The 26,363-nt window shown below is 57.6% G+C and overlaps 1 protein-coding gene across 4 annotated transcripts in view; it reads left to right on the top strand.

Moving 5' to 3' along the window:
* LOC104361615 (zinc finger protein 646) overlaps positions 1–26,363 on the top strand; it is a 64,967-nt gene that overhangs the window by 26,566 nt on the left and 12,038 nt on the right. Inside the window, exons 12-20 of one of the 4 annotated variants that reach the window (XM_042794034.1) lie at positions 8,013–8,511; positions 9,394–9,786; positions 10,457–11,053; positions 12,021–12,413; positions 12,801–13,487; positions 14,451–14,642; positions 22,562–23,062; positions 24,021–24,578; positions 25,068–25,548. In XM_042794034.1, coding sequence (XP_042649968.1) covers positions 8,013–8,511; positions 9,394–9,786; positions 10,457–11,053; positions 12,021–12,413; positions 12,801–13,487; positions 14,451–14,642; positions 22,562–23,062; positions 24,021–24,578; positions 25,068–25,228 — 3,981 coding nt within the window. In that variant the 3' untranslated portion in view covers positions 25,229–25,548. Of the gene's footprint in view, positions 1–8,012; positions 8,512–9,393; positions 9,787–10,456; positions 11,054–12,020; positions 12,414–12,800; positions 13,488–14,450; positions 15,036–15,724; positions 16,115–22,561; positions 23,063–24,020; positions 24,579–25,067; positions 25,549–26,363 lie in introns of those variants that run through there. The other 3 variants (XM_042794033.1, XM_042794035.1, XM_042794036.1) reach the window with 3 other exon arrangements.

Genomic DNA, 26,363 nt, shown 5'->3' with positions numbered 1-26,363 from the left:
AGAGCGACCAGAACGTGGCCCTGCTCACTCCAGCACCGGTGTGTTCGGGTGGGCCGAGGGGTAGAAATACACTGAAGTGCTTTGGTGCGGGGTGGAGCGGGGTGGAAACGCCCCCGGCACCCCTCGCTGCGCATTTAGGGAATAAAAGAAGTACCTCAACCCTTTGTGTGTTGGCTTGAGCACCGGGTGGAAGAACCCTCCCGTTGGGATGAGATTTGGGCCTCCCCGATGGGATGGCCACACCTTGCCCGGGTTGTCTGGTCAGTCCCGGCTCCAGGACGGGCGGACCGGTGACTCAAAGGTGCAAGGCCTAGCAGCGGTGTCCCAGGGCAAACAGGCAGAGAATTTGGGATTTTCAGCGAAGTAAAAATTATTATCAGCCAGGTGGGTTGGAGTGGCGTGCAGTGGTAGACTGTTCAAAGGTCTACAGCAATAAGGGCAAGGGAATTGGGTAATATCATTTGGTAAGCAAAGATGGGTGCAGCCTCCTCTACCACAACTTCTCCTTGCACCCTCTTGGGGTATATTTTGAAAAGCTGGAAAAAGTTTGGAGATCCTCTAATTTAAATTAAGAATGAAACTATACTGGAATCAGTGGTAGCCACTATATTTGTTGGAGCATGGGGAAAGTGGCCTGAAGGGGACTCTTTAAACATATAACACTGTATTACAGCTAATGTTGTTTTTTAAACTTGTGGGAAAATGGGATGAAGTACCACATGTGGATGGGTTTATGACTTTAAGGACTGATTACGGTACTAGAAGGAAATGCAAGTTGCTAAATATGTATGACAGGGGGAACGGGAGATATATATATATAAAAACATATATATATATATAGTTGCATATATTGGATAGTGAAAATGATGAGGAGGGTTGTTGCATGGGCTGTGGGGCTGGGAAGAAGGGACCAGAGCCTCCTTCAGAGAATACGTCCCTATTTCCCCTCTCCAAATGGAGAAGAGCCGGCCGGGAGCTGCTCCTACTAACTCTGGGAGAAGGAGTGAAACTTTTAGCCCCGTTGCTAGCCGAACAAGAGGTCAAGGTCCTGTTCTCCGGGTCCCGTCAGGCTGGGGGGATGGACGGCCCGTTGTTTGTACAGGTCTCACTGCTGCAGATTTGTTAAACTGGCAGCGTTAGATTCATATCGAGAAAAGGTGGAGAAAGCTCATCCGTTGAGGAAGACAGTAATTCCAACTTGTAACCCAAACTCTGAAGATACGCAGGTGCTTTTTGATGCTTTGTTCACAGCTGAGGGCAAACGAAAGGTGTCGGAAGGGGCTGGAAAGGAGAAAGAAAGGAGAGAGATCCCTGGGAAGAATGAGCTTAGTGTTCCTACTGATCAGGAACCAGACTTGACCCAAACACAGCGGAGGGAATGATGGTTATCCAAAGGCACAGGGACTTGACATTCCATGGCATAAAAAAAATGTGGTGCTGAAACAAAAGAATCTATTGAAGGCATATGAAATTAGACAAGGACCAGATGAAACCCCGCCTGCCTTCTATGAGCAGATATGAGAATCAGCGTATAAATGGACAGAATTTGAACCAGGTGAGGAGAATAATAGGGAAATGTTTAATGGCTGATTTATGGCGCAATCAGCACCAGATATAAAAAAGAAAGTGATTAAGACTGAAGGGGCAGAAGGGAAACCCACTGCGGAATTAACAGAAAGAGCTTACAAAGTCTGTAATAATAGGGAGGATAGGGAAAAGGAAGATAGGGTCAGGCAAAGGCCCAGACATCCATGTCAGCAATGGCTCTCGCTGGGGTTCTAGCAAACAATGGCCTAAGTACTGGGAACAGAGGTACAGGGGGAGGAAGGAGAATGGGACAAGGAGGTAGACAAGGAACAGTCTCTGGAAAACAGATTCTGAGACCACCCGTGGGACCTAATCAGTGTGCCACTTGTAAGCAAGGAGGACATTGGAAAAATAAATGTCCTACTGTGAAGGGGAACTCAAATCCAATGGGAGACATTAATGTTACGATGTTGGAAGAGGATCTAGAATGAGGGGAACTGGCAGACATCTTCAGAAATTCCCCAGCTGATCCCCTGGTTCCAGTCAAGCCGGGGGGTTAAATGCTTGACTTCTTAATTGATGGTGGAACAACTCATTCTGTCCTGCCTAGCTGTAAGGGACCTCCAAGCAAATCATCAATTCCGGCTGTTGATGATCAGTCAGGCCTTTTTTTAAAAGCAGTGGAACATGTGAGCGGTGGTACCAAATGAACCCATGAGTTTCTTTCTTTGCCGGAGCGCCCATTGCCACTACGAGGACAGGACTCGCTTTGTAAACTTTGTGAAAGTTCAGTTAAAATGCACATTCCCCCAGAAACGGCATGGAAAGCACCGACACGCCTGCTGGCAGACTTACAGGATCAGAATAAGCAAGAGGATAATGACAGTTACTCAGTGGAGTTGCAGATGCAGCAATCCCTCTGGTTTGGGCTACAGAGAAACCAGGAAGATCAAAAAAAGGTAAGTCCCATAAATATAGAACTAAAGTCTGGGACCTGGCTGGTAAAAAAGAAACAATATCCAATAAAGAGGGAGGCTAGAAAGCAGTTGGAACCTTTAATTGCAACTTTCTTCAAATTCAGATTTTTGCAAGAATGCCAATCTGAATATAATACCCCAACCTTGCAAGTGAAATAGCCTAAATCCCAAGAAATCATAGATGTAGCCTGAGCTTTGGAGCTTTCTCAGGGAAAAAGGGTAAACATCTTCTAGACTCCCAAGCATGCACTTGGAGTGGTCCACACGCATGCAGCTGTCTGGAAGGAGAACGGACTATTGTCTTCCAAGGAGCTCACAGTAAATACGGAGCAGAGATTCTAAAGCAGCTACAAGCTGTTCTAGAGCCAAGAGAAGCTGCAGCCGTGCATCGCAAAGCCCACCAGAAAGGATAACCAGAAGTGGTGAGAGGAAATCAGAAGGCTGGTGGAACAACTACAAGTTGTAGAAACAGGACAATTGAGCAGAGCATTGATTCCTTTGGGAAAAGTTCAGTGGGAACCTCTAAAATACTCTGAAGAAGAGGATCGGTTTGCCAAACATTTCAAATGTAATCATGTATGAATCAGAAGGAGGGTGGCAGGGAACAAAAGGCGGACAATTATTGATCACTACCCCAATGGTAAGAAAAATATTAAAGAAAGAAACCCAGACCCACAGGGAATCTCATATGGGAGCAGAAGCTCTGGTTGCAATTGTTAAAAGATACCCTATATGACAAAAATGCAAAAATTAGCTGATATAATTGTACAGGTGTCAGCTGTGTTAAAAGAACAATCTGAAAATTCAAAGAAACAGCATTTCGGAGAAGTGAGAGCCCCCGGGGAATACTGGCAAATAGATTTTTTGGAATTACCAAAATGTAACAATTTTAAGTATCTTTCTGTCTTGGTAGACACTTTTTCTGGGTGGTCTGAAGCTTTCCCATGCTGCACCAACAAATCTAAAGTAGTTAAACTCATACTCACAGAAGTAATTCTGAGGTTTGAGAGCCCAGAAGACATGTACTTGGACAATGGGCCTTTTACAGCTGAAGTACTTCAAGGGATTGCTAAGTATCTACAGATGAAATGGGGTCGACATACAACTTGAAGACCCCGATGATCAAGTGAGGAAGTAGAAAGGATGAATCAAACCTCAGAGAGGCAAATCTCAAAACTGTCAGGAAACACAAATGGAATGAGTAGATGTCCTACCCTTGCAATCGTGAGAAGTCAGCTCCTTATATTCTGCTTTAATATTTGTTTTTATACCTTTGCTGGCATATTTGTTTAAGCATATGGATTCCTTCAGAATAAGAATGACAAAAATAAGGGGAGTGATACACTGGGCATTTATGGGTCCTCCACTTTTATTTGGACTCCAGCTTGCTCGTGGCTTCATGGTTGTTCTTCACAGGAGCCCCTTTGCCCCGTCAGTGTCGGCTCTTCCTTCCTCCCCAACTTCTCCTCCAGCACCCGGGGTGGTTGTCCTGGCTCCACGTGGGTGCTCAGCGCCTGCTCGAGAAAGACAAAGCCATTGCACCAGCAGGACCTCCAAAGCCAAGGAGGGAGGGGAAACCCAAGTATCTGCTGGGGTTATTCAAGGTGGGAAGGCCCAGGAGGGGATTTGCAGTGCTGGAGGAGGGGTGCACAGAGGCCTCCGTGTCCTCGAACGGCCCTGGAAAATGTGCTTGGAGACCATTTGCTATCCCCAAGTCTGACTCGTGAACCCCCCTGCATCGAGGAGTTTCCTCCAGTACAGCTCCAGTCCCTGGAGGTCTCCAGTCCAACCTCCTGCTCAGAGCAGGACTATCCCCACCGACAGTTCAACCCAACCCAGGGACAGAGCAAACCCATCCCCAGGGACATCTCCCACCCCATCGCTGCTGCCAGGCTGGGAGCAGGAGTCCCAGCACAGCCCCACCATGTGCTTCGCCAGCCCATCCCAGCCCACAGCCCCAGAAGGGACTGGAGACATCCCACACTAAGCTCCTCCTGAGGACTCACCACTGTGGAGGGTTTCCTGATGCCTCCTGAGGTGGTAAGTCTGCCGGAAGGTCTTCCCGCAGTGCGAGCAGGGGTAGGGCCTCTGTCCCGTGTGGATGCGCTGGTGGGGGATGATGTCTGACCTTGAGCAGGAGCGTTTCCCACACGTGGTGCAGAGAAAGGGCTTGTCCGTGGCGTCTCTGGCAGTGAGACCTGAGGTTCCCGCTCTGTGTGAAGCTCTTCCCGCAATCGCAGCGCTCGAAGGGCTTGTTGTGGTTTGGGCCTGGTTGGCAGCCAACCACAAGGCAGCAGCTCTCTCTCCCTTCCCCTCCGGCAATGAGAAGGGACAGAGAGCCAGGCTTGGGGTCCGAGATAGGACTGGGATGGGGAAAAATCCCCCTTTTATGATCATGAGCAAAAGGCAGACTCGTTAGGGGAAGAAAAAAAGAACATACATTTATTACAGACACTAACAACACTTAACAGAGTAGGACAGTGAGAAGCATTGCCACATCTTGAGAACACCTTCCCCCCACCCCTCCCTTCTTCCTGGGCTCAGCTCTGCTCCCGATATCTCTACCTCCTCCCCCAGTGGCGCAGGGGCAGGGAATGGGGGGTGCAGTCAGTGCTGCCACTTCCTTCATCTTCGGTGAGGGGAGTGTCCGGAACTTGTTCCTCCTGCTCCATCGTGGTCCCCCTCTCACAGCAGACAGTCCTCCACAAACTTTCTCTGACATGAGTCCCTCCCACGGGCCGCAGCGTTCCCCACACTGCTCCGTCATGGGTCACTAACTTCCTCCGACTGGATTCCCTCCCACGGCTGCAGCCCTTTCCGAGCTGCTCCGGTGTGGGACTCCCCCGCATGCTGCAATCCTCCCAGCACTGAATTACAGCAGTGGGACTGCCCTTTCCCACAAGACCCCGGCCTTCTTCGGGCACAGCACCTTGATCAGGCAAGCAGGAGCCACAGGCCATAAATCAGTGTCTGCTCCACCGTAGCTCTCCATGGGTGGCAGGGGGGGGCCGCCCTGCTGTCTCCCCACAGGATACAGGGGGGTCTCTGCTCCAGCACACCTCCCCCCTCCTTTCTTCCTCTGTTCCTCCACTGACCTTGGTGTTCATGCAGCTGCCCCAACTGCTCCTCACAAGTCCGACTGCCAGTCACCACGTCCCTTCTTAAATACGTTATCGCAGAGGCACAGCCGATTGGCTCAATTTCCCAAACAGAAGTGGAGCTGACGTGGAGCTGGGGGAGCTTCGAGGAGCTTCTCCCAGGGGGCCACCCCGATAGCCCCCTCCCCTGCCACCAAAAAACTCCACCACTCACTCAACCCAGGACAGGCTCCTCTCCCGTGGGGACCTGTCAATGACAGCTCACGCCGCTCCACGTGGCAAAGCCCTTCCCACGTTCCACACGCTTAGAGACCTTCTCACTGGAGCTGCTCTGTGGTTGTCTTGCAACTTCTTGAAGCTCTGCAGCAAGTGTCCCTTTGAAAGAGCATTTTTGGGGTCCTCTTGTCACTTGGCTACCTTCCATACCATCGGCCTGCCCGGCTCCCTCCCTTGCCTTCTCCTCCTCCTCACGCTCCCCATGGCCTTGCCCCTTAGCGCCACGTCCTGGTTTGAGCCCCGAGGGCACCCGAGCACCACGCAGCCGCTCGCTCGCCCCGTCCCCCTCAGGGCTGGGCAGGAGAAAATCAAATCGAAGGTCAGGGGACCCAGACAAGGATGGGGGGGACCAGATTTGGGGTCCACCCCCCCTGTGACTTGGGCACCGAGGGTGCTGGCGCTGGGATCACAGCCCCTCCTGCCCCCAGCAGCCCTGCAGCAGCCTGGGCACTGCGGGACCTGCCAGACCCTGCGCACACCCCCCCGTAGTGCACACGTGTGCAAGGGGACGGGGTGCAAGTTCACCGGTGACCATGGCTCTGAGCGTGTCTTTGTCCCCTCTTTCACCTTGTCCTACTCTTCCATCTCTCCAATTCCTTCATCCTTCCTCTTCCTCACTCCTCCATCATTACTCCTCCTCCTTCACCCTGTTCCAGCTCCCATCCTTAGTCCCCACTTTTACTCCACCCCCAAACTCCCCCCACCCCCCGGGAGGGCCAGGGCTGGAGATGGCTCAGGGCGGGATGGGGCAGTGGGGGGCTGCTGGCTGCTCCCACCCGCCGTGGGGGAACCCGGGAAGGGGGAAAGAGGAGGAAAGGCAAGAAAACCCGTGGATGGATGTTGACAAGAGTTTAACAGGACGAGACAGGAGGAGGAGCAGTGATGCGAAGGCCACCAGCAACTGAAATGTGCCTGACCCCCCCCCGCCAGGCACCCTCCTCTCTACACAGCCCGGGTGCGGCCGGCTGGGTGCTGAGCACCGCGCCCAGGGTGCTGAGCACCCCGCCGAGGCGGCAGCAGGGTGCGGGGGGGCCGGGGGAAGGCGGCTCAGCCCCGTCCCACCGCACCCAGCCCCGGGGGGGGCCGGGGGGGGCCAGATTCAGGGGCCGTGCTGGGATGGGTGCGATGGGGTTCGGTAGCGGGGTTGGGGGGGGCAGGGGGGTCCTGCCCGAAGCCCCCCGGGCCCAAACCGGAGCCGGCTCTGGGCAAGGCCGAGCCAACGAGCGACGGCGGGTGCAAGTCTGGGATAACGGATTTCAGAAGGGGAAGCCGGGAGGAAGAGGAGGGAGCAGGGAAGGAAACTCCCCTGCAAACCCCAAGGGCGGGGAAGGACGGAAGGAGCGGGGGAGGTGCGCCGGAACAGGCTCCCCTGCAAAGCATGGAGGAGGCCCACGCGGGAGCAGATGCCCCCCCGCAGCCCGGGGAGGACGCCACGGGGGAGCAGGGGGCTGCGCCCCAAGCAGGCCGGGACTCGGGGAGCGGTGTGTTGCTGGGGGGCCGGCAGCCCGTGGGAGGAGGCGGTCGGAGGGGGAGTGTGTCCCGTGGGAGGGAGCCCACGCGGGAGCAGGGGAGGAGTGCGAGGAGTCCTCCCCCTGGGGAGGAAGGGGCGGCAGAGCCGAGGGGGGAGGGAGTGAGCGCCCCCCCATCCCCTGCCCCCTGCGCCGGGGGCGGGGAGGAGGGAGAGAACTGGGGAGAGGCCTTGCTGGAAGGGCTCCAGCAGCTGCTCAGCACGGGGCTGGGGGGCACTGGGCTGGGCTGGAGCTGCTGGAGCAGGGGGCTGCTCTTCCTCTGCCTTCAGAGCCCCGAAATGAGCCCCTTTGGTCTCCCCACAGGTGATGGGGCAGGCAAGGAGATAAAGGAGGAGGAGGAGAGGCAGCCCATGGAGGAGCAGAGGGTGGTGCTGGAAGGAGTCAAAGAGGAGCCCCAGAGCCCCAGGGTGGACGGGGACCAGGATGTCCCACAGCTGCCAGGGGAGACACACGGTAGCCAAGAGCCAAGAGGAACCCAAAGATTCTCTTTCAAAGAAGAACCCCAGAGCCCCAAGGTGGAGATGGACCAGGATGTCCCCCGGCTGCCAGGGGAGACACACAGTAGCCAAGAGCCAAGAGGAACCCAAAGATGCTCTTTCAAAGAGGAGCCCCAGAGCCCCAAGGTGGAGATGGACCAGGATGTCCCACGGCAGCCAGGGCAGACGCAAGGTAGCCAAGAGCCAAGAGGACCCCGAAAATGCTCTTTCAAAGGGACGTATGCTGAGGACCTTCAAGAAGACTCATCTGAAGGAGGCAGTAGCTCCAGAGGGAAGGTCTACAAGTGTCTTCTATGTGGGAAGGTCTTCAGCTGGGCAAGTAGCCTGAGCCGTCACCGCCGGTTCCACACCGGAGAGAAGCCCTACAAGTGCCAGCATTGCGGGAAGAGCTTCAGGGAGAGTGGGGATCTTCTGTCCCACTGGAGGACGCACACCAAGGAGAAGGCCTTTTTCTGCACCACATGTGGGAAACACTTCTCCTGGTACTCAAGCCTCTTAAAACACAAGCGCACCCACACAGCGGTGAGATCGTACAGCTGCTCGCACTGTGGGAGGACCTTCCAGCGGAATTATCACCTCAGGAAGCATCAGCAAATAGTCCACAGTGGTGAGTCCTTGGTTCCTAAACCCCGTATCACATAGTGATGACTAAAAAAATATAGAGGAGGTGGTTCGATGCTGAGTGTTGTCCAGATTTCAGTCAGGAGCTGTCTGGGTGTACATCTCTGCATGGACAGAGGTGAGTGATGGCCCCCTGCTCTCTCGTACTGCCCAACGATTTTCACCTCCACCCACGGGTTTTCTTGCCTTTCCTCTTCTTTCCCCCTTCCCAGGTTCCCCCACAGCGGGTGGGAGCAGCCAGCAGCCCCCCACTGCCCCATCCCGCCCTGAGCCATCTCCAGCCCTGGCCCTCCCGGGGGGTGGGGGGAGTCTGGGGGGGATGGAAGTGGGGACCAAGGTTGGCCACTGATCCAAGATGAAGGACAAGGAAGAATGGAGGAGGAGGATGATGGAAGATACAGACACTCGGATCCATGGGCACCTGTGCACTTGCACCCCAACATCTTTACACTCTTGTACAGCCAGGGGTGCAGGGGGGGTGCACGGGGGTGCGGGCAGGGGCTGGCAGGTCCCGCAGTGCCCAGGCTGCTGCAGGGCTGCTGGGGGCAGGAGGGGCTGTGATCCCAGCGCCAGCACCCTCGGTGCCCAAGTCACAGGGGGGGTGGACCCCAAATCTGGTCCCCCCCATCCTTGTCTGGGTCCCCTGACCTTCGATTTGATTTTCTCCTGCCCAGCCCTGAGGGGGACGGGGCGAGCGAGCGGCTGCGTGGTGCTCGGGTGCCCTCGGGGCTCAAACCAGGACGTGGCGCTAAGGGGCAAGGCCATGGGGAGCGTGAGGAGGAGGAGAAGGCAAGGGGGGGAGCCGGGCAGGCCGATGGTATGGAAGGTAGCCAAGTGACAAGAGGACCCCAAAAATGCTCTTTCAAAGGGACATATGTTGCAAAAGTTCGAAAAGTTGCAAGACAACCACGGCGTAGCTCCAGAGAGGAGATGCACACGTGTGTGGACTGTGGGAAGGTCTTCACCTCCGTGCGAAACCTGAGGCAACACCAGTGGATCCACACGGGAGAGAAGCCCTATAAGTGCCTGGATTGTGGGAAGACCTTTAGGGATAGTGGGAAACTCCTGCGTCACCGGATAACCCACACCAAGGAGAAGCCGTTTGTCTGCACCACGTGTGGGAAACGGTTCTCCTGGAGCTCAAACCTCACCATCCACCAGCGCATCCACACGGGAGAGAGACCCTACACCTGCTCGTACTGCGGGAAGAGCTTCCAGCGTCGTTATTACCTCAGGGATCATCAGCAAGCCCTCCATGGAGGTGAGTCCTTGGGAGGGATCTAAACCCCATATCAGGATGTGCTCAGCAATAAATTGGAGAGGAGGGGTTTTGAGGGGCAGCGGTTGGACAGATTTCAGTCTGGAATTGTCTAGGGATCCATGTCCACATGGGTGGAGGTCAGTGATGGTCCCTTCCTGCCCCACTATTTTTACCTCCAAGCATGAGTTTTCCTGCTTTCTCTCCTCTTTCCCCCTTCCCGGGTTCCCCCACGGCGGGTGGGAGCAGCCAGCAGCCCCCCACTGCCCCATCCCGCCCTGAGCCATCTCCAGCCCTGGCCCTCCCGGGGGGTGGGGGGAGTTTGGGGGGGATGGAAGTGGGGAGGGAGGGGGGAGCTGGGCCAGGGTGGAGGAGGAGGAGGGATGGAGGAGGATCAGGAGGATACACACACTCCGAGCCGTGGGCAGCCGTGCACTTGCACCCCCATCTCTTTACACACTTGTGCACCGCAGGCAGGGGCTGGCAGCTCCCACAGCTGATAAGGATGCCCGGCTGGAGCGGGGGCTGTGCGTGCGCAGGAGGTGATGAGCAGGGAAGGGGGGCAGGAGGAGGAAAGGGTGTAAAAGGGTCTGGCGGCGTAGTACAAGGGGGTGGGTCTGTGCGTCGGTCACGACAGTTGGTCCTGTCTCGGTTATTCCATCTCTCCCTCAAGTATTTCTGTCCCCAGTGCTGGGTCCTGGGGGGACTGGGAAGGAGGAGGAGAGGCAGCCCATGGAGGAGCAGAGGGTGGTGCTGGAAGGAGCCGGAGAGGAGCCCCAGAGCCCCAGGGTGGACGGGGACCAGGATGTCCCACGGCAGCCAGGGGAGACGCAAGGTAGCCAAGAGCCAAGAGGAACCCAAAACTCTTCTTCCCACGGGACGTGTGCTGAAGACCTTCAAAAGCACGGAACCCAACCAAGTAGTATCTCCAGAGGGAAGGTCTATAAGTGTCTGGAGTGTGGGAAGGTTTTCATCTGGGAGAGCAGCCTGAGGCGACACCGACGGTTCCACAGGGGAGAGAAGCCCTACAAGTGCCAGGATTGCGGGAAGGGCTTCAGGGATAGAGGGAATCTTCGGTCTCACCAGAGGACACACACCAAGGAGAAGCCCTTTGTCTGCACCACCTGTGGGAAACGCTACTCCTCGTACTCAGGCTTCATAAAACACCAACGGTCCCACACAGAAGTGAGGTCGTTCCCCTGCTCGCACTGCGGGAGGATCTTCCGGCAGAATTATCACTTCAGGAAACATCAGCAAAAAGTCCACGGTGGTGAGTCCTTGGGGCTTAAACTCGGTATCACATTGTGATGACCAATAAAATAGAGAGGAGGTAGTTTGGAGGTGGGTGTTGTCCAGATTTCAGTCAGGAGCTCTCTGGGTGTACATCCCAGTATCTCATCAGGTTCAGTAATAAAATTGAGAGAAGGTGCTTTTGCATCGTGGGTTGAACAGTTTTGGCCAGAAACTGTCTGGGCATCCATCTCTTTATTGGCCAGGGTGAGTGATGGCCCCTTCCTCCCTCCTCCTGCCCCACTATTTTTACCTCCACCCACGGGTTTTCTCCCTTTTTCCCCTCTTTCCCCCTTCCCGGGTTCCCCCACGGCGGGTGGGAGCAGCCAGCAGCCCCCCACTGCCCCATCCCACCCTGAGCCATCTCCAGCCCTGGCCCTCCCGGGGGGTGGGGGGAGTTTGGGGGGGATGGAAGTGGGGAGGGAGGGGGGAGCTGGGCCAGGGTGGAGGAGGAGGAGGGATGGAGGAGGATCAGGAGGATACACACACTCCGAGCCGTGGGCAGCCGTGCACTTGCACCCCCATCTCTTTACACACTTGTGCACCGCAGGCAGGGGCTGGCAGCTCCCACAGCTGATAAGGATGCCCGGCTGGAGCGGGGGCTGTGCGTGCACAGGAGGTGATGAGCAGGGAAGGGGGCCAGGAGGAGGAAAGGGTGTAAAAGGGTCTGGCGGCGTAGTACAAGGGGGTGGGTCTGTGCATCGGTCACGGCAGTTGGTCCTGTCTCGGTTATTCCATCTCTCCCTCAAGTATTTCTGTCCCCAGTGCTGGGTCCTGGGGGGACTGGGAAGGAGGAGGAGAGGCAGCCCATGGAGGAGCAGAGGGTGGTGCTGGAAGGAGCCGGAGAGGAGCCCCAGAGCCCCAGGGTGGACGGGGACCAGGATGTCCCACGGCAGCCAGGGGAGACACAAGGTAGCCAAGAGGAACCCAAATCTCTTCTTTCCAAGGGACGTGTGCTGAAGACCTTCAGGTTGCTTCGAGACAACCAAAGAGTAGCTCCAGAGAGAAGCTGCACAAGTGTCTGGAGTGCGGGAAGGCCTTTGTCTGTAGGAGCAAACTCATCCGTCACCAACGGGTCCACACGGTAGAGAAAACCTTGAAGTGCCAGGAATGCGGGGAGAGCTTCACACAGAAACGTCAATTCCTGCGTCACCAGCGGACACACACCGATGAGAAGCCATTTCTCTGCACCACGTGTGGGAAACGCTTCAACTTGAAATCAAACCTCACCATCCACCAGCGCATCCACACGGGAGAGAAACCCTACACCTGCTCACACTGCGGGAAAACCTTCCGGCAGAGCTCTCAAGTCAGGAGGCATCAGGAAGCCCTCCACAGTGGTGAGTCCTCAGGAGGGTTGCTGTGTTTTGAGCCCAGAGGGTGACTGAGCACCATGCAGGTGCTCACTTCCCCATTCCCCCTCCAGTGCTGGGAAGGAGAAAATAAGGAAATGCTTCGGTCTTGAGATAGGACAGGGAGGGGTGATGCAACCATTATTGTCTGGAGCAAAAGACAGAAGGACTCATTAGGGGAAGAAAAAAAGAACATAAATTTAATACAAACACTAACAATAACAACACATATGAGACAGAATAAGACAGATCAAAGTATCCAGGTCACCACACCAGGTTCCAGCATACTAGGTGGTACTGATGTGGTCTGGAGCTGCTGGAGGCGGTGGCTGCTCTTCCTCTGCCCCGAAATGAGCCCCTTTGGTCTCCCCACAGGTGATGGGACAGACAAGGAGAAGGAGGAGGAGAGGCAGCCCATGGAGGAGCAGAGGGTGGTGCTGGAAGGAGCCGAAGAGGAGCCCCAGAGCCCCAAGGTGGAGATGGACCAGGATGTCACACAGGAGCCAGGGGAGACGAAAGGTAGCCAAGAGCCAAGAGGAACCCAAAGATTCTCTTTCAAAGAGGAACCCCAGAGCCCCAAGGTGGAGATGGACCAGGATGTCCCACGGCAGCCAGGGGAGATGCAAGGTAGCCAAGAGCTAAGAGGAACCCCAAAATTGCCCTTGAATGGGACGTGTGCTGAAGAACTTTGGGAAGATGCAACTCAACCAGGGAGTAGCTCCAGAGAGAAGGAGCACAAGTGCCTGGAGTGCGGGAAGGGCTTTGCCTCTATGAGCAACCTGAGCCGTCACCGATGGATCCACGCAGCAGAGAATCCCTTCAAGTGCCGGGACTGTGGAAAAACCTTCATGGAGGGCTGGAACCTCTTGTGTCACCAGCAGACACACACCAAGGAGAAGCGCTTTGTCTGCACCACGTGTGGGAGACGCTTCACGTGTCAGTCGAACCTCACCACACACCAGTACGTCCACACAGCAGAGAGACCGCATGCCTGCTCACACTGCGGGAAGAGCTTTTGGAAGAGGTGTGACCTCAGGAGGCACGAGGAGGTCATCCATAATGGTGAGTCCTTGGGGATGGCTGAACACCATATCACATTGTGCTGTGCAAAAAAAGGGAGAGTAGAATGTTTGGGGGTGGGGGTTGGCCAGATTCGGTTTGGGAACTGTGTGTACATCCATGTCCCCATGGCCGGTCATGAGTGATGGGCCCTTCTGCCCGGTCCTGCCCAAGTATTTCTACCTCCATGCACAAGTTTTCTCGCTTTTCCTCCTCTCTCCCCTTCCCGGGTTCCCCCACGGCGGGTGGGAGCAGCCAGCAGCCCCCCACTGCCCCATCCCGCCCTGAGCCATCTCCAGCCCTGGCCCTCCCGGGGGGTGGGGGGAGTTTGGGGGGGATGGAAGTGGGGACGGAGAGTAGGAACTGGTCCTGGATGATGCAGCAGGAGAAAGGCAGTAGGAGGGGGAGAGATGTGGAAGGAACAGGAGCTGGAAGAGGGGACACAAATACAGACACCAAGTCATAGAGATCCATTGACTTGCACCATCATCTCCTTGCACATGTGTGTGGTGCGGGCAGGGGCGGGCAGGTCCCGCAGGGCCCAGGCTGCTGCAGGGCTGCTGGGGGCAGGAGGGGCTGTGATCCCAGCGCCAGCACCCTCGGTGCCCAAGTCACAGGGGGGTGGACCCCAAATCTGGTCCCCCCCATCCTTGTCTGGGTCCCCTGGACCTTCGATTTGATTTTCTCCTGCCCAGCCCTGAGGGGGACGGGGCGAGCGAGCGGCTGCGTGGTGCTCAGGTGCCCTCTGGGCTCAAACCACGACACAGCAGTAACAGGCAAGGCTACTGGAGCCATCTGGGATCCCAGTGCGGCTACTGGCGAGGGTGGAGGCCTTGCTGGAAGGGCTCCAGCAGCTGCTCAGCACGGGGCTGGGGGGCACTGGGCTGGGCTGGAGCTGCTGGAGCAGGGGGCTGCTCTTCCTCTGCCTTCAGAGCCCCGAAATGAGCCCCTTTGGTCTCCCCACAGGTGATGGGACAGGCAAGGAGATAAAGGAGGAGGAGGAGAGGCAGCCCATGGAGGAGCAGAGGGTGGTGCTGGAAGGAGTCAAAGAGGAGCCCCAGAGCCCCAAGGTAGAGATGGACCAGGATGTCCCACGGCAGCCAGGGGAGACGCAAGGTAGCCAAGAGCCAAGACGACCCCGAAAATGCTCTTTCAAAGGGACGTATGCTGAAGAACTTCAAGAAGATGCAACTCAACCAGTGAGTAGCTCCAGAGAGAAGGTGCACACGTGTCTGGAGTGCGGGAAGGGCTTTGCCTCTATGAGCAACCTGAGCCGTCACCGACGGATCCACACGGGAGAGAATCCCTTCAAGTGCCGGGACTGCGGCAAAACCTTCGTGGAGAGACGGAACCTCTTGTGTCACCAGCAGACACACAGCAAGGAGAAGCCCTTTGTCTGCACCACGTGTGGAAAAAGCTTCTCCTGGATCTCGAACCTCACCATCCACCAGCGCATCCACACGGGAGAGAGGCCCTACCCCTGCCCGCGCTGCGGGAAGACCTTCCGGCAGACTTACCACCTTAGCAGGCATCAGGAAAGAGTCCACAACGGTGAGTACTTGGTGGGTTTAACAGGTGTCATGTCAGGGACAGCAATCAAATGGAGTGGAGTGGGTTGGGGGTGGGGGTTGGCCAGATTTCAGTCAGGAACTGTCTGGGCATCCACCTCCCCATGGGCAGGGGTGAGTGATGGCCTCTTGTCGCCCAACGCTTTTTACCTTCACCAACAGGTTTTCTCCCTTTTTCCCTTCTTTCCCCCTTCCCGGGTTCCCCCACGGTGGGTGGGAGCAGCCAGCAGCCCCCCACTGCCCCATCCCGCCCTGAGCCATCTCCAGCCCTGGCCGTCCCGGGGGGTGGGGGGAGTCTGGGGGGGATGGAAGTGGGGAGGGAGGGGGGAGCTGGGCCAGGGTGGAGGAGGAGGAGGAGGGATGGAGGAGGAGGATTGGTAGGGATGGAGGGGGAGTGGGAGGGCAGGAGGAGGTGGGGAGCAGGAAGAGGGACACAGACACACACACCCCCCCCACCCCCCCGACCTTCGGGCACCCCTGCACTTGCACCCCCCCCCACGCCGCTCGTGCACACCCACACTGATCCCCCCACAGCCCCAACCCCCCGGCCGTTCTGCCCCCCAGTATCAGCGTCTGGGGGGGCGAGGGCTCAGCTGCAGGGACCCTCCTGGGGGGTTGGGGCGCGGTCCCCCCCTCCTCCGGAGCAGCACTAATCCCGGGGCTGTTGTGTAGCTCTGAGCCCTGGTGCGGAGGCTGCAGGGCTTGCTCAGGGCTGTGCCCTCGGGGAGCAGCCCAAAGGCTGAGAAGAGGGAGCACCCGGCCCCAGAAGGCGCCGAAGGCCGGGCGATCCTCAGAGCCTGAGCAAAAACCGGCGTCAGTGGGCGGGAGAGACCCCACCGGCCGAGTCGAGTGAGGAGCAGGAGGACGGGCCCCCCCTCGCCCTTCGTGCTGGCGCAGGAGAACTAAAAGCCGCTGGGACTTTCCATCGAGACGAGGCCCGTTGGTACCCGGAGAGGGACAGAGCGACCAGAACGTGGCCCTGCTCACTCCAGCACCGGTGTGTTCGGGTGGGCCGAGGGGTAGAAATACACTGAAGTGCTTTGGTGCGGGGTGGAGCGGGGTGGAAGCACCCCCGGCACCCCTCGCTGCGCATTTAGGGAATAAAAGAAGTACCTCAACCCTCTGTGTGTTGGCTTGAGCACCGGGTGGAAGAACCCTCCCGTTGGGATGAGATTTGGGCCTCCCCGATGGGATGGCCACACCTTGCCCGGGTTGTCTGGTCAGTCCCGGCGCTGGGGCTGGTTGTCGAGACCTGCAACTCGCCGTGCAACTCCCAGCTATGGTGTTTTGTGGAACAGGGGCGGGGAGCTTGGGATTTGCAGGCAAGGAGCCACCATTACAGAAGAAGAGAAAAAAAGACAACAATTATCGGCCAGGTGGGTTGGAGTGGCGTGCAGTGGTAGACTGTTCAAAGGTCTACAGCAATAAGGGCAAGGGAATTGGGTAATATCATTTGGTAAGCAAAGATGGGTGCAGCCTCCTCTACCACAAATTCTCCTTGCACCCTCTTGGGGTATATTTTGAAAAGCTGGAAAAAGTTTGGAGATCCTCTAATTTAAATTAAGAATGAAACTATACTGGAATCAGTGGTAGCCACTATATTTGTTGGAGCATGGGGAAAGTGGCCTGAAGGGGACTCTTTAAACATATAACACTGTATTACAGCTAATGTTGTTTTTTAAACTTGTGGGAAAATGGGATGAAGTACCACATGTGGATGGGTTTATGACTTTAAGGACTGATTACGGTACTAGAAGGAAATGCAAATTGCTAAATATGTATGACAGGGGGAACGGGAGATATATATATATATAAAGGTGGAGAAAAGGTGGAGAAAGCTCATCCGTTGAGGAAGACAGTAATTCCAACTTGTAACCCAAACTCTGAAGATATGCAGGTGCTTTTTGATGCTTTGTTCACAGCTGAGGGCAAACGAAAGGTGTCGGAAGGGGCTGGAAAGGAGAAAGAAAGGAGAGAGATCCCTGGGAAGAATGAGCTTGGTGTTCCTACTGATCAGGAACTAGACTTGACCCAAATACAGCGGAGGGAATGATGGTTATCCAAAGGCACAGGGACTTGACATTCCATGGAATAAAAAAAATGTGGTGCTGAAACAAAAGAATCTATTGAAGGCATATGAAATTAGACAAGGACCAGATGAAACCCCGCCTGCCTTCTATGAGCAGATATGAGAATCAGCGTATAAATGGACAGATTTTGACCCAGGTGAGGAGAATAATAGGGAAATGTTTAATGGCTGATTTATGGCGCAATCAGCACCAGATATAAAAAAGAAAGTGATTAAGACTGAAGGAGCAGAAGAGAAACCCACTGCGGAATTAACAGAAAGAGCTTACAAAGTCTGTAATAATAGGGAGGATAGGGAAAAGGAAGATAGGGTCAGGCAAAGGCCCAGACATCCATGTCAGCAATGGCTCTCGCTGGGGTTCTAGCAAACAGTGGCCTAAGTACTGGGAACAGAGGTACAGGGGGAGGAAGGAGAATGGGACAAGGAGGTAGACAAGGAACAGTCTCTGGAAAACAGATTCTGAGACCACCCGTGGGACCTAATCAGTGTGCCACTTGTAAGCAAGGAGGACATTGGAAAAATAAATGTCCTACTGTGAAGGGGAACTCAAATCCGATGGGAGACATTAATGTTACGATGTTGGAAGAGGATCTAGAATGAGGGGAACTGGCAGACATCTTCAGAAATTCCCCAGCTGATCCCCTGGTTCCTGTCAAGCTGGGGGGTTAAATGCTTGACTTCTTAATTGATGGTGGAACAACTCATTCTGTCCTGCCTAGCTGTAAGGGACCTCCAAGCAAATCATCAATTCCGGCTGTTGATGATCAGTCAGGCCTTTTTTTAAAAGCAGTGGAACATGTGAGCGGTGGTACCAAATGAACCCATGAGTTTCTTTCTTGGCCGGAGTGCCCATTGCCACTACGAGGACAGGACTCGCTTTGTAAACTTTGTGAAAGTTCAGTTAAAATGCACATTCCCCCAGAAACGGCATGGAAAGGACCGACACGCCTGCTGGCAGACTTGGGACCAGATTTGGGGTCCACCCCCCCTGTGACTTGGGCACCGAGGGTGCTGGCGCTGGGATCACAGCCCCTCCTGCCCCCAGCAGCCCTGCAGCAGCCTGGGCACTGCGGGACCTGCTCGCCCCTGCCCGCACCCCCCTGCACCCCCCCTGCACCCCCGGCTGTGCTGCACAAGTGTGCAAGGAGCTGAGGTAGAAGTGCACGGGTGCCCATGACTCTGCCTGGTTTTATCTTCCTGCTCTTCCTCCTCCTCCTCCATCCCTCCTCCTCCTCCACCCTGGCCCAGCTCCCCCCTCCCTCCCCACTTCCATCCCCCCCAAACTCCCCCCGCCCCCCGGGAGGGCCAGGGCTGGAGATGGCTCAGGGCGGGATGGGGCAGTGGGGGGCTGCTGGCTGCTCCCACCCGTGGGGGAACCCGGGAAGGGGGAAAGAGGAGGAAAGGCAAGAAAACCCGTGGGTGGATGTTGACAAGAGTTTAACAGGACGAGACAGGAGGAGGAGCAGTGATGCGAAGGCCACCAGCAACTGAAATGTGCCTGACCCCCCCCCGCCAGGCACCCTCCTCTCTACACAGCCCGGGTGCGGCCGGCTGGGTGCTGAGCACCGCGCCCAGGGTGCTGAGCACCCCGCCGAGGAGGCAGCAGGGTGCGGGGGGGCCGGGGGAAGGCGGCTCAGCCCCGTCCCACCGCACCCAGCCCCGGGGGGGGCCGGGGGGGGCCAGATTCAGGGGCCGTGCTGGGATGGGTGCGATGGGGTTCGGTAGCGGGGTTGGGGGGGGGCAGGGGGGTCCTGCCCGAAGCCCCCCGGGCCCAAACCGGAGCCGGCTCTGGGCAAGGCCGAGCCAACGAGCGACGGCGGGTGCAAGTCTGGGATAACGGATTTCAGAAGGGGAAGCCGGGAGGAAGAGGAGGGAGCAGGGAAGGAAACTCCCCTGCAAACCCCAAGGGCGGGGAAGGACGGAAGGAGCGGGGGAGGTGCGCCGGAACAGGCTCCCCTGCAAAGCATGGAGGAGGCCCACGCGGGAGCAGATGCCCCCCCGCAGCCCGGGGAGGACGCCACGGGGGAGCAGGGGGCTGCGCCCCAAGCAGGCCGGGACTCGGGGAGCGGTGTGTTGCTGGGGGGCCGGCAGCCCGTGGGAGGAGGCGGTCGGAGGGGGAGTGTGTCCCGTGGGAGGGAGCCCACGCGGGAGCAGGGGAGGAGTGCGAGGAGTCCTCCCCCTGGGGAGGAAGGGGCGGCAGAGCCGAGGGGGGAGGGAGTGAGCGCCCCCCCATCCCCTGCCCCCTGCGCTGGGGGCGGGGAGGAGGGAGAGAACTGGGGAGAGGCCTTGCTGGAAGGGCTCCAGCAGCTGCTCAGCACGGGGCTGGGGGGCACTGGGCTGGGCTGGAGCTGCTGGAGCAGGGGACTGCTCTTCCTCTGCCTTCAGAGCCCCGAAATGAGCCCCTTTGGTCTCCCCACAGGTGATGGGGCAGGCAAGGAGATAAAGGAGGAGGAGGAGAGGCAGCCCATGGAGGAGCAGAGGGTGGTGCTGCAAGGAGTCAAAGAGGAGCCCCAGAGCCCCAGGGTGGAGATGGACCAGGATGTCCCACAGCTGCCAGGGGAGACGCAAGGTAGCCAAGAGCCAAGAAGACCCCGAAAATGCTGTTTCAAAGGGACGTATGCTGAAGACCTTCAGGAGGATGCAAATCAACAAAGGTGTAGCTCCAGAGAGAAGGTCTACGAGTGTCAGGAGTGTGGGAAGGTCCTGAGCTGTGCAGGAAACCTGACCCGTCACCAACGGATCCACACGGGAGAGAAGCCCTTCAAGTGCTTGGACTGCGGGAAGAGCTTTGGGTATAGTGTGAAACTCCTGCGTCACCGGCTGACACACACCAAGGAGAAATCCTTTGTCTGCTCCATATGTGGGAAAAGCTTCATCCTTAAGTCGTACCTGGTGAAACACCAACGCAACCACACTGGCGTGAGACCGTACGCCTGCTCACACTGCGGGAAGAGATTCCGGCAGAACTTTCACCTCAGGAAACATCAGCAAAGCCAGCACAAGGGTGAGTCCTCGGGGCCTAAACTTCATATCGTGTTGTGCTCAGCAATAAAATGGGAAGGAGGAGTTTTGTGTGTGTGGGTTGGCCAGATTTTGGTCAGGAACTGTCTGGGCATCCATCTCCCCATGGCTGGGGTGAATGATGGTCCCATCCTGCCTCTTCCTGCCCAGCTATTTTTACCTCCACCCACGGGTTTTCTCCCTTTTTTCCCCTCTTTCCCCCTTCCTGGGTTCCCCCACGGTGGGTGGGAGCAGCCAGCAGCCCCCAGTGCCCCATCCCGCCCTGAGCCATCTCCAGCCCTGGCCCTCCCGGGGGGTGGGGGGAGTTTGGGGGGGATGGAAGTGGGGAGGGAGGGGGGAGCTGGGCCAGAGTGGAGGAGGAGGAGGAGTAATGATGGAGGAGTGAGGAAGAGGAAGGATGAAGGAGTTGGAGAGATGGAAGAGTAGGACAAGGTGAAAGAGGGGACAAAGACACGGTCAGAGCCATGGGCACCCGTGCACCTGCACCCCGTCCCCTTGCACACGTGTGCACTACGGGGGGGGGTGGGCAGGGGCTGGCAGGTCCCGCAGGGCCCAGGCTGCTGCAGGGCTGCTGGGGGCAGGAGGGGCTGTGATCCCAGCGCCTGCAGTGCCAGTGCCACGGAGGGGGGACCCCAAATCCACCCCACACTGCCCCTGAACACCCCTGCGGGGCTGGGTGCGGTGGGACGGGGCTGAGCCGCCTTCCCCCGGCCCCCCCGCACCCTGCTGCCGCCTCGGCGGGGTGCTCAGCACCCTGGGCGCGGTGCTCAGCACCCAGCCGGCCGCACCCTGCTGGGATGGGTTGGGGTTTGGGTAGCAGGGGATGGGGGGTAACACTGGAGGGTCCTGTGAGAAAGGGCACGAAGCCCCAAGGCTGATGTGGACCACGATGTCCCACAGCAGCCGGGTGATACGCAAGGTAGCCAAGTGCCAAGAAGCCCCCAAAAATGCTCTTTCCAAGGGACGTGTGCTGAAGGCCTCCAAGAAGATGCAACCAAACCATGGAGAAGCTCCAGAGAGGAGCACAAGTGTTCGGAATGTGGGAAGGTCTTTGGCTGTGGAAACAAACTGACCCGTCACCAACGGATCCACACGGGAGAGAAGCCCTTCGAGTGCCAGGAGTGTGGGAAGAGCTTCACGGAGAGAGGAAACCTCCAGCGTCACTGGAGGACACACACGGATGAGAGACCCTTTCTTTGCACCACGTGTGGGAAATGCTTCTCCTGTACCTCAAACCTCATCATCCACCAACGCATCCACACGGGAGAGAAACCCTACGCCTGCTCGCACTGTGAGAAGACCTTCCGGAGCAAGTCTGACCTGAAGAGGCATCTGGAAACCCTCCAAAAACGTGAGTACTTGGTGGGTGTGTTCAACCCAGTATCACATCATTTTCAGTAATACAATGGAGAGAAGGTGCTTTCAGGGTGTGGGTTGAAGAAATTTTGGTCTGGAACTCTCTGGGCATCCATATCCTCCTGGGCCGGAGTGAAGTGATGGCCCCTACCTCCCTCCTCCTGCCCCACTATTTTTACCTCCACCCACGGGTTTTCTCCCTTTTTCCCCTCTTTCCCCCTTCCCGGGTTCCCCCACGGTGGGTGGGAGCAGCCAGCAGCCCCCCACTGCCCCATCCCACCCTGAGCCATCTCCAGCCCTGGCCCTCCCGGGGGGTGGGGGGACTCTGGGAGGGATGGAAGTGGGGACCAAGGTTGGCCACTGATCCAAGATGAAGGACAATGAAGAATGGAGGAGGAGGATGATGGAAGATACAGACACTCGGATCCATGGGCACCTATGCACTTGCACCCCAACATCTTTACACTCTTGTACAGCCAGGGGTGCAGGGGGGGTGCAGGGGTGCGGGCAGGGGCTGGCAGGTCCCGCAGGGCCCAGGCTGCTGCAGGGCTGCTGGGGGCAGGAGGGGCTGTGATCCCAGCGCCAGCACCCTCGGTGCCCAAGTCACAGGGGGGGTGGACCCCAAATCTGGTCCCCCCCATCCTTGTCTGGGTCCCCTGAACCTTCGATTTGATTTTCTCCTGCCCAGCCCTGAGGGGGACGGGGCGAGCGAGCAGCTGCGTGGTGCTCGGGTGCCCTCTGGGCTCAAACCACGACACAGCAGTAACAGGCAAGGCTACTGGAGCCATCTGGGATCCCAGTGCGGCTACTGGCGAGGGTGGAGGCCTTGCTGGAAGGGCTCCAGCAGCTGCTCAGCACGGGGCTGGGGGGCACTGGGCTGGGCTGGAGCTGCTGGAGCAGGGGGCTGCTCTTCCTCTGCCTTCAGAGCCCCGAAATGAGCCCCTTTGGTCTCCCCACAGGTGATGGGACAGGCAAGGAGATAAAGGAGGAGGAGGAGAGGCAGCCCATGGAGGAGCAGAGGGTGGTGCTGGAAGGAGTCAAAGAGGAGCCCCAGAGCCCCAAGGTGGAGATGGACCAGGATGTCCCACGGCAGCCAGGGGAGATGCAAGGTAGCCAAGAGCCAAGAGGAACCCAAAGATGCTCTTTGGAAGGGACGGGCGCTGAAGCCCATCAGGAAGACTCAACCCAACCAAGGAGTAGATCCAGAGGGAAGGTCTACAAGTGTCTGGAATGTGGGAAGGGCTTTGCCTCTGGGAGAAACCTGATCCGTCACCAACTGATCCACAGCGAAGAGAAGCCCTACAAGTGCTTTGATTGTGGGAAGAGCTTCAGGTATGAAATGAAACTCCTGAATCACCGGCAGATACACAGCAGTGAGAAGGCCTTTCTCTGCAAGACGTGTGGAAAAAGTTTCTCCTTTAGCTGGTACCTTATGAAACATCAACACGTCCACACGGGAGTGAGACCATTCTCCTGCTCGCACTGCGGGAAGACCTTTAGAGATAGTTACAGCGTCAAAAGGCATCAGAGAGCCCGCCACAGTGGTAAGTCCTTGGAGGGCCTCAAACACATATGACGTGCTCAGCAAAAAGATATAGAGGAAGGCATTTGTAGGTGGGCTTGGCCTGATTTTTGTCAGAAACTGGCTGGGCATACATCTCCCACTGTGTGGAGGTGACTGATGGACCCTTCCTGCCTCCTCCTGCCCAACTCCTTCTACCTCCATGCACAAGTTTTCTCGCTTTTCCTCCTCTTTCCCCCTTCCCGGGTTCCCCCACGGCGGGTGGGAGCAGCCAGCAGCCCCCCACTGCCCCATCCCGCCCTGAGCCATCTCCAGCCCTGGCCCTCCCGGGGGGTGGGGGGAGTTTGGGGGGGATGGAAGTGGGGAGGGAGGGTGGGAGCTGGGCCAGCATGAAGGAGGAGGAGGGATGGAGTAGGAGGAGGAAGAGCAGGAAGATAAAAACAGGCAGAACCATGGGCACTCGAGGACTTACAGCCCCATCTCCTTGCACACTTGTGCAGCACAGCCAGGGGTGCAGGGGGGGTGCAGGGGGTGTGGGCAGGGGCTGGCAGGTTCTGCAGGGCCCAGGCTGCTGCAGGGCTGCTGGGGGCAGGAGGGGCTGTGATCCCAGTGCCAGCACCCTCGGTGCCCAAGTCACAGGGGGGGTGGACCCCAAATCTGGTCCCCCCCATCCTTGTCTGGGTCCCCTGGACCTTCGGTTTGATTTTCTCCTGCCCAGCCCTGAGGGGGACGGGGCGAGCGAGCGGCTGCGTGGTGCTCGGGTGCCCTCTGGGCTCAAACCACGACACAGCAGTAACAGGCAAGGCTACTGGAGCCATCTGGGATCCCAGTGCGGCTACTGGCGAGGGTGGAGGCCTTGCTGGAAGGGCTCCAGCAGCTGCTCAGCACGGGGCTGGGGGGCACTGGGCTGGGCTGGAGCAGGGGGCTGCTCTTCCTCTGCCTTCAGAGCCCCGAAATGAGCCCCTTTGGTCTCCCCACAGGTGATGGGACAGACAAGGAGAAGGAGGAGCAGAGGGTGGTGCTGGAAGGAGCCGGAGAGGAGCCCCAGAGCCCCAGGGTGGAGATGGACCAGGATGTCCCCCGGCAGCCAGGGGAGACACAAGGTAGCCAAGAGCCAAGAAGACCCCGAAAATGCTCTTTCAAAGGGACGTATGGTGAGGAACTTCAAGAAGATGCGACCCAACAAAGGCGTAGCTCCAGAGGGAAGGTCTACAAGTGCGTGGACTGTGGGAAGAGCTTTGCCTGGAGGAACAGCATGAGACGTCATCGACAGATCCATACAAGAGAGAAGTCCTTCAAGTGCCGTATTTGTGGGAAGAAGTTCATGGAGAGCGGCGTGTTCTGGCATCACTGGAGAGGGCACATAGAAGAGAGGTCCTTTCTCTGCACCACGTGTGGAAAAAGCTTCTCCTTGCGCTCGAACCTCGTCGCCCACCATCGAATCCACACGGGAGAGAGACCTTACGCCTGCTCGTTCTGCGGGAAGGCGTTCCGGAGGAGGAGTCACCTCCAGAGCCATGAGGAAGCCCTCCATAATGGTGAGTCCCTGAGGGTGCTGAGCGCGAGATGTCACAGCCGTGGTGGGGCTGTGGGCTGGGATGGGCTGGCGAAGCACATGGTGGGGCTGTGCTGGGACTCCTGCTCCCAGCCTGGCAGCAGCGATGGGGTGGGAGATGTCCCTGGGGATGGGTTTGCTCTGTCCCCGGGTTGGGTTGAACTGTCGGTGGGGATAGTCCTGCTCTGAGCAGGAGGTTGGACTGGAGACCCCCAGGGACTGGAGCTGCACTGGAGGAAACTCCTCGATGCAGGGGGGTTCACGAGTCAGACTTGGGGATAGCAAATGGTCTCCAAGCACATTTTCCAGGGCCGTTCGAGGACACGGAGGCCTCGGTGCACCCCTCCTCCAGCACTGCAAATCCCCTCCTGGGCCTTCCCACCTTGAATAACCCCAGCAGATACTTGGGTTTCCCCTCCCTCCTTGGCTGTGGAGGTCCTGCTGGTGCAATGGCTTTGTCTTTCTCGAGCAGGCGCTGAGCACCCACGTGGAGCCAGGACAACCACCCCGGGTGCTGGAGGAGAAGTTGGGGAGGAAGGAGGAGCCGATGCTGACGGGGCAAAGGGGTGGCAGGAAGAGAACCCATGCAGCCATGAGCAAGCTGGAGTCCAAATAAAAGTGGAGGACCCATAAATGCCCTGAGAGTGGGAAGAACTTCAGTGACTTCTCTAACCTCATCTCCCACCACAGGATCCATAATGGAGAGAGACTTTGCAAGTGCCCAGAGTTTGGGTAGTGCTTCACCCGGAAGGTGGAAGCAAAAATCCAGCCAGGACCCTGCAACAAAAGTCAGGCATAGGGGGTGCTCCTTTTGTTACACAGGTGCCCACGTCCGTGTGTGTTCACACCTATCAAGGGTGTGTATATATCCCCTTATAGGAAATGGAAGAAATACCTCTCTTTTTTTGAAGTTTCTATCAAATACATGGGGTGTTCCTCATAATGTCCTTCCACTTCGTGTCCCGTTTATTGAACAGTGAAAATTTCTGGGGGTTGCACAAGGGATTGGGATGGGGGGAACTCAACCAGGCGGATGACCTGACCCAAGCAAAGAGACATTCCTGGCTGTATTGAGTGTTGCTCCACGACAAAATGGAGAGGAGGGGGCCAGGGGTGGGGGTTGGCCAGATGTCGGTGAGTGATGGCCTTTGCAGCTCTTCTCCTCCTGTCTCCTGCTAATAAACTCTTTTTACTTCTTTTTACAAGCTCCCAGGTTTGTCCCTCAAGCCGAGTCGTTTCTGCGCTGGGCCAGACGCCGACATCCCCCCCCGAGCAGAGGGATCTATTTATTCCTTGTTTACACATTTATACACTTTATTTATACCCTTTCTACCCCTCGGCCCACCCGAACACACCGGTGCTGGAGTGAGCAGGGCCACGTTCTGGTCGCTCTGTCCCTCTCCGGGTACCAACGGGCCTCGTCTCGATGGAAAGTCCCAGCGGCTTTTAGTTCTCCTGCGCCAGCACGAAGGGCGAGGGGGGGCCCGTCCTCCTGCTCCTCACTCGACTCGGCCGGTGGGGTCTCTCCCGCCCACTGACGCCGGTTTTTGCTCCGTGTCCCCCTGTCCCAGGACCGTCCGGCCTCCGGGGCCTGTTGGGCCGGCTGTTCCCCTCCCGCCTGGCTCTCCGCTCCTCCCCAAGGGTCAGTCGGCAGCAAAGGCCCGGCCTCGCCTCAGGCTCCCACAGCCGGGCTGGGGGTTACTGGTCCCGGTGCTAATGGGGAACACTCCTGCCAGCAGCGCGATGCTGCACCCCCACACACGAAGAG

Source organism: Tyto alba, unplaced genomic scaffold (assembly GCF_018691265.1).
Source record: "Tyto alba isolate M040663 unplaced genomic scaffold, T.alba_DEE_v4.0 Super-Scaffold_200000178, whole genome shotgun sequence".
In the NCBI taxonomy this organism is placed as follows: domain Eukaryota; kingdom Metazoa; phylum Chordata; class Aves; order Strigiformes; family Tytonidae; genus Tyto; species Tyto alba.
The sequence above is the reverse complement of the archived record's forward strand: the minus strand, read 5'-3'. Positions and strand labels throughout refer to the sequence as shown.